Source organism: Brachyhypopomus gauderio, chromosome 3 (genome assembly GCF_052324685.1).
Source record: "Brachyhypopomus gauderio isolate BG-103 chromosome 3, BGAUD_0.2, whole genome shotgun sequence".
In the NCBI taxonomy this organism is placed as follows: domain Eukaryota; kingdom Metazoa; phylum Chordata; class Actinopteri; order Gymnotiformes; family Hypopomidae; genus Brachyhypopomus; species Brachyhypopomus gauderio.
The window spans coordinates 18,497,895-18,510,138 of NC_135213.1; the positions used below are offsets into that span (position 1 = coordinate 18,497,895).

General features: G+C 44.0%; 1 protein-coding gene across 4 annotated transcripts in view; it reads left to right on the forward strand.

Moving 5' to 3' along the window:
• The window catches only part of LOC143510531 (PH and SEC7 domain-containing protein 1), a 56,166-nt gene extending 45,253 nt beyond the window's left edge, over nt 1-10,913 (forward strand). For 3 of the 4 annotated variants that reach the window (XM_076999978.1, XM_076999977.1, XM_076999979.1), the window contains 6 exons: nt 3,291-3,466; nt 4,380-4,450; nt 6,882-7,039; nt 8,129-8,273; nt 8,419-8,562; nt 8,739-10,913. In XM_076999978.1, coding sequence (XP_076856093.1) covers nt 3,291-3,466; nt 4,380-4,450; nt 6,882-7,039; nt 8,129-8,273; nt 8,419-8,562; nt 8,739-9,008 — 964 coding nt within the window. In that variant the 3' untranslated portion in view covers nt 9,009-10,913. The remainder of the gene's footprint in view (nt 1-3,290; nt 3,467-4,379; nt 4,451-6,881; nt 7,040-8,128; nt 8,274-8,418; nt 8,563-8,738) is intronic. The other variant, XM_076999980.1, reaches the window with a different exon arrangement.
• Nucleotides 10,914-12,244: the final 1,331 nt, after the last annotated feature.

A 12,244-nucleotide genomic window follows, 5' to 3' on the forward strand; every position in this document is an offset into this window, starting at 1 on the left:
TAGGCGTGGGTGAGAGAGACTCTGGGTTTTACGTAATAAGGCTGAGCTGGAGGATCTTGTCCTCGTTCACTGGTGCCCTCTGTGTTCAGTGACGTTTTTCAACCTAATCACAGTGCTTTTCATAATTACCAGCTTCCCTCTCTGCCCTGCATCTGTCTGCCTGTCATTCTTTTTTCTTTCTTTCTGCTATACCCCCTCCCCCCTCCCTCTCTTCTACTGCCTTTCCTTCATTTCCTTCAGACTTTAGTTAGTCTTTGCGGAAAATACTGGCATATGTCATGTTGTAGACTAGACCAACTGACTGCCCCACTGTGCCCATTAGGTGTTAGGTGTTGTCCATTATGTGTTGTCCATTAGGTATTAGGTGTTGTTCATTATGTGTTGTCCATTAGGTGTTAGTTGTTGTCCATTATGTGTTGTCCATTAGGTGTTAGGTGTTGTCCATTATGTGTTGTCCATTAGGTGTTAGGTGTTGTTCATTAGGTGTTGCCCATTAGGTGTTAGGTGTTGTTCATTAGGTGTTGCCCATTAGGTGTTGGGTGTTGTCCATTATGTGTTGTCCATTAGGTGTTGGGTGTTGTTCATTAGGTGTTGCCCATTAGGTGTTAGGTGCTGTTCATTAGGTATTGCCCATTAGGTGTTAGGTGTTGTTCATTAGGTGTTGCCCATTAGGTGTTAGGTGTTGTCCATTATGTGTTGTCCATTAGGTGTTAGGTGTTGTTCATTAGGTGTTGCCCATTAGGTGTTAGGTGTTATTAATTAGGTGTTGCCCATTAGGTGTTAGGTGTTGTTCATTATGTGTTGTCCATTAGGTGTTAGGTGTTGTTCATTAGGTGTTGCCCATTAGGTGTTAGGTGTTGTTCATTATGTGTTGCCCATTAGGTATTTTTCATTAGGTGTTGCCCATTAGGTGTTAGGTGTTGTTCGTTAGGTGTTGTTCATTAGGTGTTGCCCATTAGGTGTTAGGTGTTGTTCATTAGGTGTTGCCCATTAGGTATTAGGTGTTGTTCATTAGGTGTTGCCCATTAGGTGTTAGGTGTTGTTCATTAGGTGTTGCCCATTAGGTGTTGCCCATTAGGTGTTAGGTGTTGTTCATTAGGTGTTGCCCATTAGGTATTAGGTGTTGTTCATTAGGTGTTGCCCATTAGGTGTTAGGTGTTGTTCATTAGGTGTTGCCCATTAGGTGTTGGGTGTTGTCCATTAGGTGTTGGGTGTTGTTCATTATGTGTTTCCCATTAGGTGTTAGGTGTTGTTCATTATGTTGTCCATTAGGTGTTAGGTGTTGTTCATTATGTGTTTCCCATTAGGTGTTAGGTGTTGTTCATTATGTGTCCCCCTATGTGTTTCCAGTATACAACAGTTAGATGTGTCCTTTCTCCATCTCCCATCAGTTCTTCCTCCATCCGTCTCTGTTTTCCCTTTGTGTGAGATAACACTAGCAGTTACCAGGCAACAAGCTTGAAGTTTTTCTGCACATGCTCTGTTAGTCTGGTGTGTGTGTGTGTGTGTGTGTGTGTGTGTGTGTGTGTGTGTGTGTGTGTGTGTGTGTGTGTGTGTGTGTGTGTGTGTGTGTGTGAGTGAGTGCTGTTCTTCTCTGTCAGTCTGGTGTGTGTGTACACTGTTCTTCTCTGCTGGTGGACTGGACACGCACAGGTCAGCCTGTGTTCAGGCTCCATTTCAGATAGTCAGTGTTGTGTTTAATGCTGCAATATATCAGATTTTTGTCAACAGGAATGATGTATCAGTTTCTGCAACTTATACAAACATTACTTAGTTTATACAAACAGGGAAGCTACAGTTCACAGACTGGTTTTGCATGACTGCAGTCAAATCTGTAACTGGATTTTGTGTGTGTGTGTGTGTGTGTGTGTGTGTGTGTGTGTGTGTGTGTGTGTGTGTGTGTGTGTGTGTGTGTGTGTGTGTGTGTGTGTGTGTTTGTGTTCTAAATTTATATGCTTTGATCAGGGGAGGCTACATGAACTGAGGCAAGGAACAGTAGGCCAGTTTGTAATCAGTGTGAGAGTCCACAGCAGAGGGTTCCAGCAGGGTGCTCTGATGCTGTCTCCCTGCACAGCATAGCACAGGCGAGCAGCATAGCAGGATCCCTGACACACACACACACACACACACACACACACACACACACACACACACACACACACACACACACACACACACACACACACTCACACACACACACACACACACTCACACACATCATAGAATCAATATCATCTGAACTGGCAAGAAGAGATATTAAAGCTCACTTTACAGATGTGCAGTATGACTTTTACTAATGACATCTAAGGTGAATTTCAGCTGAGAAAATCATGCTAATGTGAAGGTCCACAATGGCCTTTGTGTTCATGGGAGAACTTTATTAAATGGTTAACTGCAAGTGGAGCAGAACCCTGAGCTTCTGAACCAAAATGGTGTGAAAGGACTGTGGATTACCAGGACTGGATGGTACTCTGCAGTGTGGGAATATGTGATGAGCTAACATTACACATTACACATTACACATTACATATTACACATTAGGAACCAACCGATTAAGGAATGTTCTTAGCCATGGTAGGTTGTAGGATAATTTGTAAAACACGTGCAAATTTTTTAGGTGACTTTAGGCTTTTATAAGGGAAAGTTCTGCGTTAGCCCTGCCCAGATGACAGACGGGAACGATTCTAACAACACACACACATACACACACTCACACAAACCAGAGTCCCTTTCACACCCTCTCTCAGTTTCAAACACACACATGCATGCAGGGCGTGTGGCGTCACACCCCACTGTGTTTCTGTGTCTGTGTCTCACGCTGGGGGGAGGAGGACTGTTTGATCAGAGAGCATGAAGTGGTTCTGCTTCATGCTCAGAAGAGAGACAGCAGGACGGGGACACAGCAGGACAGGGACACAGCAGGACGGGGACACAGCAGGACGGAGATGATCTAGAACGACGGAGATGGGTTAAAGACTCAGGTTAAACACCTCCAGCATAAGGAGGGCGTGAGTCAGAGTTTCTGTGCCATGCATTTACCCATGATGCAGTGTAAAACAGGAACATGGGGGGCAGGAGAGCTTTGTCTTTTCTTTTTCTTTTTTTGAACGCCTCATAATTATTCTGTCTTTGATTCTAATTGGTCATCCCGAGGGCTTCATGGGGAAGCAGCTTTGTGTGTCTCAGCTAATGTGCTTTCTTTTTTGTTGGCGTGTGTGGTAATGTCGTCGTCGTCATCATGACATATCACCTCTCCTTTCCTCTCTCTTTCTGTCCGCCTCTGCCTCCAGTGATGAAGAGGAGCTGAGAAAGTCGTTCTCCGAGCTGGGAGAGCGGCGTGGCGAGGAGTCCGGTGTGCGGGGCGAGAAGCACGCGGCGGGCGGTGTGGTCCCCGCGTCCGGCGCCCTCCTCTACAACACGGGCTTCCTGGTGCGAAAGGTCCACGCCGACTGCGACGGCAAACGCAGTGCGTATCTGGCCACCCTGCTCCACACAGAACAGCAGTCACACACTCACCATGGCCGTCGTGAGCTCTGGCTGGATGAACCTCTTTAGAAGAACTTTGCTACTGCCACTGTGAACTGGTGGCGTACAGTCCTATTTTGAATATGTATTCTTAAACACCCATTCAAGAAAGGTTGATGAATAGCTGGTGGGCTCGAGCAATGCTTTAGATAAGTGAACACAGAACTGTAACCAGACCAAATGCCTATGTTAAAAGCTCACTTCAAAATGAACAAGAATGTTAAATAAGTTTAATTTATACAGTGCCTTTCTCATACCCAAGGTCCCTGCACCCACCAGACATACACAGATACAAGGAAAAAAGAACATTTATTGGAGTAAGAAACAGAAAGTGTTGAGGAAAGTGAACAGAAGGACAGAGTTGAAGTTTGGAGCCATGACACTGAAAGACATGCTCTAACAGTGACGGGTCTGAATGCTGGGGTAGCGAGGAGTCCATCTGCAGATGGTGTGTGAGCAGAGGAGTAGTGGTGAAGATTCTGAGCTGAACAGGGCAGAGTCACATAGACTGTCCAGGTCAGTCAGACAGGGAGCCAGAGTAACTGATAGAACGATGGAATGACAGAGGTCAGGGGTCATGGGGATATGAAAAGAGAGATGAAAATAGTAAACATAGAAGGACATGACAGCATGCACCATAGTGTTTGTATCTGTATGGTTAGGCGTGGGGTTATGGTGTAAAATGAAACCAGAGGACAGATACAAGTTTATTTCAGCAAGGAAGATGTGAGAGAGGAGACTGACCCCAGCTGATCCGCTGAACCTTGCCCCTCCGTTTACATGCTCATCAGATTGTGCTGAGATGTCCTTCAGGGAAGTAAGTGAACAGGTTGTCGTTATCTTGTGAATTGCAGCCCCTCGAGGGAAGAGAGGTTGGAAGACGTTCTATGCTGTCCTGAAGGGTCTAATTCTTTACCTTCAAAAGGTGAGAATGACACTGTCTCCCTCTCTCTCTCTCCCTCTGTCTCTCTCTTTCTCTCCCTCTCTATCTCTATCTCTCTCTCTCTCTCTCTCTCTATCTCTCTCCCTCTCTCTCTCAAGCCCTTGTGGATTTAATCATACTTGTCGTGATGCTGTTAAACCACAAGTGTCCCTTTGACCACCCCGCCCTCAGCTCTCGTTTTGAACATCATAATGCACTTATGCTATTTTGAGAGAGTGAGCTTTTATCACTGTGATACACTCAGAGACAACCCAAAACCAGTTTATTGACTTTAGTCATTTTATTACTCATATCTTTTTGAATTCTATATCTTTGTACTACTCCTAGGTTATTTAAAATGAATGTAGGTAAGGCAGCAGACACTGTATTCTAACAATAGAATATACACTTATCAACCAATTTATTAACATCCAGTACACCTGTAACCATCAGTACACCTACTCAATCACTTAGCCAATCAACAAGTCCTGTAGCAGCACTGCAGTACAAGGCATAATGCAGAGAGGATTAAAGAGTTTCAGGTAGTGTTCACATCAAACAGAAGGGGGAAATGATCTGTGAAACACTGACTGTGGCATATTCGTTGGAGCCAGATGGACTGGTTTGGGTATTTCACAAACTGACAAGCTTTTGGGGTTTTTTTGAATGCAGAAGTATTTCTAGAGTTCATGGAGAATGCTGTGAAAAGCAATAGATGTCTCTTGAGGGCTAGATCATTGATGAGAGAGGTCAGAGTACAATAGTCACACTCATCCAAGGTGGTGATGTAGACCGCATGAATCCATGGACCCAACCTGCCCTGTGGTGGTGGTGTAATGGTGAAGGGGATGTTTTCTTGGCAAATGCTAGGATTCCCACCACCAGTCGAGCCTTGTCTGAATAGATCTGAATACCACAGCTTGAGTATTTAGTATCTGAGTACTGGCGTACTGAATACCTTAGTATTGAGAATCTTAGTTTTGAGTACTGAATACCTGAGTACTGAATACCTGAGTACTGAAAGTAGCTGCCCATATGCTACTTTAACATTTTAATGCAGCTCGTCTCACCTTAGCATGGCTAACAGCCATTCCCTCTGGATTCTTCTGTATATGAGAATTAGTGATTCACAGCATGAACGTGCAGCTGACCAACGTGCAGCTGACCAACCTGCAGTGGTTACGTGATGCTCTCACGTCAACTTCTCAAAGTAATGTTTCAAACAGCTTACAGAATTCATGCCATCAAGACCCGAAGCACTTCTGAGAGCACAAGGGGGTCCTGTCCAGTATTACTACTGTGTTCCTACTGAAGTGGCTGGTGAGCGTAGCTGAGTATTTCTGTGGAAGGGTTCTTACCTCCCATGGTAACAGTCAGAGAATACTAAACATGTGCTCCACTCTGCCCCCATGCTGATAGCTCTAGAACTGCATGTGATTTTTAGAAATTATTTTAGAATCCTGACAGTTAAACATTTTGTAAGTGGCGCATGACTCCAAACATCGAAATGAGTTTGCATTTGATAACATGATGGAATATGCAGAGTCGTGACAGTTCCTGCACTTTTTCCTGGCATGGCCTTGGACAGACAGACTGAGTTTCCAGCCTTATCACTCTCTCTGGCTGACCCTCTGTTCCCAAGTCAGTTGGAGACGCCACCAGAACGCTGGATAGCCAAGTAGCTTTGTGTTCCAGCTGGCTTGGGGCCTGTTGTCTAAGCACCCATGCCAGCTTCCTGCTTAGCACTTCTTTAGCTCTGATCCTTTAAAAGGAACTGGAGGTTCCATCCAGTCATGTTGTTATGTCAACATAGCCAAGGGGGGACTGTTTACTTGTCTGCAGAGAAAACAAATTAATGTTAATATTCAGTGGAAATTAAGAGGAAAATGTGTTGTTTCGACTATTTATACATTTCCTTTCATTTTAATTATTTCATTGATATTTTATGTATGTTAATTGTGTCCGATTGTGGCGGTGATATTTGAAACAGTTGCCAGTGACCTTTCACAGTGCAGTTATTGTCTTGGCCATGTTAGTGAAGTGAATCAGCAAAACAGGGACAATGATACAGTACACTAATAAAGTCTTTAATAAACACATGTTTATTTAGACCTTCAGAGCCTCTGAAACAATTCACTTTGTACTTTAATTAAAGAAGACTGCAAAAGGTGTTTTTTGTTTTCTCATATCTGAAATGTCTGAAAAGGTTTTTCTAAGGAGCATACAGTCTCTGTTCATTCATCAATTGGCCAAATATTGTATTAGTCAATATTTAAGTAGGTTGATTCATTAGATTATAAACATGTACATCTGAATACCAAAACTTCAGTATTGAGTATTTTGAGTATTGTTGCTGACAATATGCAACTTGAACTGATACATGGACATACTGATTGGTGGATTGGTTGGATGATTGGTTGGATGGATGTTGCAGGGAGAATATCGGCCGGACAAGCAGCTGTCTGATGAAGATCTAAAGAATGCTGTGTCCATCCACCACTCTCTGGCCGTCCGGGCCACTGACTACCACAAGCGCCCCAATGTGTTCTACCTGCGCACAGCTGACTGGAGGGTCTACTTGTTCCAGGCCCCGTGAGTAACACCCACTGCTTTCTCTTGCCCCCACATTTTTGCCTGTACTGCTCTCCTCTCAGTCTGCCAGGGGAACAGGTATCGACTCGTTCATTCCTGATGTTGAAGAAGGATTTTTAAAGAACGGTCAAATGTGCACCTGCTCTTGAATGCCACAAGACAAAGAAGAGCACAAAACAAGAAATGATAAAATCCACCTTGCTTGAAGCATAACCCATAGCAGTGAAGAGGAAGCACAGCTCATAGAAATGAACAGAAACATGTAAACTGCTGTCATGCACAGTGGACCAACAGAAGAAGCTGATACTTTGACAAACACACGTGCTACAGAAATATTTAAAAGGTTATTGTTGGAATAAAAGACAAATATCTTCAGCATCTTTGAGGTTAAGAATGCTCAGAGCCCATGGCCTGTAGCGAATGAGGTGTATTGTGAAATAACCCTATGCCCTCTCTCTGCTGTTCAAATGCCCCAACCACCAGGATCTGGAGTGGTTGTGCTGAGAGAGGAGCACATGTTGTAGAACTGAAGCCCCATGGCATGTCCTCTCCCACCCCGCCCACTGCACACTCCCACTATGTGGCTGCTGTGTGTGTGCCTGGGTCATCATGGATGTGTTTTATACTCAGCCTGTCTGCCTCTGTGTGTGTGTGTGTGTGTGTGTGTGTCCCATCCCAGCCCCCAGGGGAGTGTGTTCTGCTCCAATTGCAGTTTGTCCCAGTTACAGCCCTGTATGACGGGCTGGAGCTGGATGTGTGGGAATGCATTTGTCTGAGTGTGTGGGTTTGGGTTTTGTTAGCTACGACACTTTTCACACCATTAGCAGGCATTCTTGGGAGGTTGTCACCAGCGATTGCACCTAACCATTGCTTTAATAGGCAATTTGATCAAATTTAACCTTTTTTATTTTATAACTTTTCAGCTTCTGTTAACCAGTGACATATAGAAACAAAATAACCACATTAATTCTTATTTGTTGTGCTCTGTTCAAATTGTTTGTGTGTGTGTGTGCATGTGTGTGTGTGTGTGTGTGTGTGTGTGGGGGGGGGGGGGGGTGTTTGTGCATTGTTGTACTCATGTGTGTGCAGGAATGCAGAGCAGATGCAGTCTTGGATCACCCGCATCAATACAGTTGCTGCCATGTTTTCTGCCCCGCCTCTCCCAGCTGCCATTGGCTCTCAGAAGAAATTTAGCCGCCCGCTGCTTCCAGGATCTGCCTCCAAACTCTCACAGGTCCAGTGATTCAGGAACAAGCATTTTTGGATAGCACCTGCAACCACTTGTGAATTCAGTGACTTATTGTGTTCTAAATCTCTTAAGTGTGTAATTACTAACTTGTGTTGTGTGTGTGTGCGTGTGTGTGTGTGTGTGTGTGTAGGAGGAACAAGTACAAGCTCATGAGGCTCGTTTTCATGCCACCTCTGCTGAGCTGGCTGAACTCCGCTCATACCCCCCGGACCGAAAGGTCAAAGGTCGAGAGCTAGAGGAGTACCGACTAAGAGAGGAGTATCTAGAGTTTGAGGTGAGAAACAGAACAAGCAGTTTGGACAGTTCTAAAGCATGTACATAATTATAAAAAGTACAGGAGCTCTAATTCAGGACGCTCTCAACACTTGACCATGGAAGGCTGAAATGTTTCATGCGTATTCCCTAGGCCTTGGTTCACTGCTCAGTAGATCTTCTCTCTGTGTCTCCCAGAAAACGCGCTACGAGACCTACAGCATGCTGCTCAGAGCCAAGCAACGCTGCGGAGACGATGACCTCTCTGTGTTTGAGGCCATGCTGCTGGAGGAAGGCTCTCTTCAGAGGGCCCAGTCCAGCCCCACCCTCGAGGAGAGCCTGACCTGCAGTACCAGAGATGCTCCCAGCACCGCAAGGGACGCTTCCACCACAGGAAACGGCACCGGTTTGAGCTGCGTCCGCGGACAAGGCCAGAGACACAGCTACCGGCAGGCTGTCAGGAAGTGACCGCTCCCACCCCCACCACCCATACAGGAAGCTCTTAGTGCTGGAAAGGAAGCGAGGTCATTCTCTTTCCTGTGTGTGCCCATCTGCTCTCTGTGCCAGCAGGAAGTGGCAAAGGTTCTGACTGTGTGATTGGCCAGCTGGTGGATGAAGTCACAATGAAGGGTGCTGAGCAGTGATTGGAAGGGGAGGAGGGGGACAGAGGAAAGTGTCTGAGACACTCTGTGGTGTTCATGTGAGAAAAGATGGATGCCAATGAAGAAAAGAGAGAGGGGGCAATGCATCCACTTATCCATAATTTCTATCTCATCATCTCTGTTGAGCTTTAATCTGTTTTAAGAATCCACACAATCTCAGAGGTCTCCATTTGCCTCAGTACTGGGACCAAAATAGCTCTATACCTTTAAAACGACTGTTAGCCCTGCAGTATCAGATTATCAGTCACGTAGAGGCCATAATCAGACACTGTACCATGTAAAACAGTTCGGTATTGTGAGAACCGTGCTATTGCACATCATACCTTTGCACTTTTTTTTGTTACTAAACGTGCTGTAATTGTACTCCCTGTATATCTCTTAATGCCATAGCAACACAGCATCAGTGCACTGAACAGCATCCAGATGTTACAGCCCATCACATGACAACAGGGAGGTTTGTTTGTGTCCACGGCGTCACATGTGACCACGGCATCACCGAGCCGTGTATGCTCTGGACACACAGGGGCTGAATCCCAAATGGCTCCCTGGTTGATAATGAGTGCACTTTTTAAGGTGACCAAACTCACAGCACACACCGCAATATACTGTATGTTACTTTATCCTGGATTCTATCCAAGCCTCTATTTAACCCAGAATGAATGACAACCGCTTCAGAAAGCACATTATAGTAGTTAACAATAATAATGTCATGATGAGTGTTTTGTGGAAAGAAACACATGAAAGTTTAACTTTGAGTGGCACCTGGATCATGTATCGGATATTATTAAGGCTAAAGTGATTACACCAGAAACGTATCATTTTTTAACACAAAAATCATTTTGTCCCAGAATATGTCTTGCACATAACTTTAAATATTATTATTGTCTGAGGTACATTAGTGTCTCTGGAGTTTGAATATTCTTACCGTCATTGTCCTGTTCATTCACTTGGCTGCACATTTGCGTCCTCTGTGGCCAGCATGGCTGAATAGTGATGGCTTCTTGTGTCCTCCCCTCTTCTACAGAACAGCAGCCATTCTAGTGGTGATATGAAATATAGCGTGTGTAGTGTGGCTGTCTTTCTGGCCTGTTACGATCTCCACCTAGCTCTGTGACTGTGTCTCTATGATCTTTATAACACTTAAGCATTTAATAAGATTCAACTTTGTCCATTATTGTATTATTGTTTGTGTTTGTGTGCATGTGTGTGTGCGCGCGAGTGTGTGCGCGTGTGCGTGCGTGACTGCATCAGAAGGCATGTGTGCGTGTGTGTGTGCGTGTGGGTGTACATGCATGTGTGCTTGACACAGTATATCAAATGTATATGGAATGTTTTTTATACATTATGATTATGGATTACCAACATTGATCTGTTTCAAAAGGGCCTATTTATATGCTTAAATAATTTCCATTTTAAGTTGTTTGGCGCGCTTTTTGAAAAAATACTATTAAGAATAGACAGATCAAGCTGTAATGTATTATAATGGATGTACATTAGTTACCAAGGCACTGTCTATTAGAATGATAATGACTCACCAAACAATGATGAGATTCTAGAACCATGTTTAGAAATTAAAAGGTTCTCATCACTGTTCCTTATTTGTTTATTTATCTGTTTGGATAAGCAGTTTCAGCAAGTAAATGTGGCATAAAAACACTTGTCTGGTTTTCCACATTTTTTCCATGCTTTCTTAAAAGCAGGTTTGGGTGTGTGTGTGTGTGTGTGTGTGTGTGTGTGTGTGTGTGTGTGTGTGTGTGTGTGTGTGGGGGGGGAGTACTTTATGCAAATAACAGCTAAATGGAATAATTTTTACTACTATGCTCCTTTTGCAACATTCAGATCACAATTTTTTCAAATGCAAAGTGTGATTTCATAAGTGATCTTTATGGTATCTGTTTTCCAAACATGGAGGTATAAAACAAAAAATACAAAGGGATGTTTTGTAATTTGTGATGTAATATGCTTTGTACCAGACATGTAGAACTGACGCTATGGGTCTCCAGGCATAATTAGTTACAAGCCATTTTAATATTTCAGGCTAATGCAGTGGTTCTCAATTTTTTTCTATCATTCCCCACCTCAGAAGAAGGGGAAATTCCACGCCCCATTTTTGATATGGCCGCGATTTGTAGACGGGGGGGCGGGCGTAATTTGACTGGTACAAATTCATTAACGGGCCGAATCTAGCCCTGGTTTACACTGTTCCGCAGACATTTTTAACATCCGGGGCTTATGCAAAACAAGCAGGCATTAAAATGACAGGCTTAAAAGGTTCATTTCTTCCAATTGCTTGCGCCCCACCTGCAATACCCATGCGCCCCACACTTTGAGAAACGCTGGGCTAATGTAAGTACCACATTGGCTATAGTTTCCGTTACCACACATTAAACAACCAGCAGAGGGAGTTGAGAGAGTTCAAGCCATAAAATTGAGCTATAATGGCTAGAACACTGTGTGTGTGTGTGCACACATACTCATGTGTTTGTGAGATTGAGGGCCTATGAAATGTGCCTGCAGAGAAACATTTTTTTCTGATTGAATTTTCACATCCATCCAGCTGTTGTGTACTTATGAGCACATCAGCATTGTGATCTGTGTTTGATCTGTGAGGCACACAGACTCCTGCTTGGTTGGTTCTGGACCTTGACTGGTTCATGTGTTCTGTTGTTTTGTTTTTTTTTTTTATTAGTTTCAGTCAGATTCTGACAGAAAACTGCAAGATTTTGGTGACAACAGTGGGTAGCAGAGGTGGGACCAAGTCAGTGTTTTGCAAGTGTCAAGTAAGTCCAAGTCTTTATCTTCAAGTCCCGAGTCAAGTCTCAAGCAAAGACAGTCAACTCAAGTCAAGTCTCCAGTCAAGACAAGCAACCGTCAAGTCAAGTCCCAAGTCTGAAACTTGGAATTTCAAGTCCTTTCGAGTCTTTTTTTTTTTACAGGCACCAACGCTTTACGAATGCTACGCTGATGCGTTTCTTTACTCGTTTTGTTGGTGTCCGCCAGCCAAAAGATGACAGATCATTTACATTTACATCTTCTCTTAAT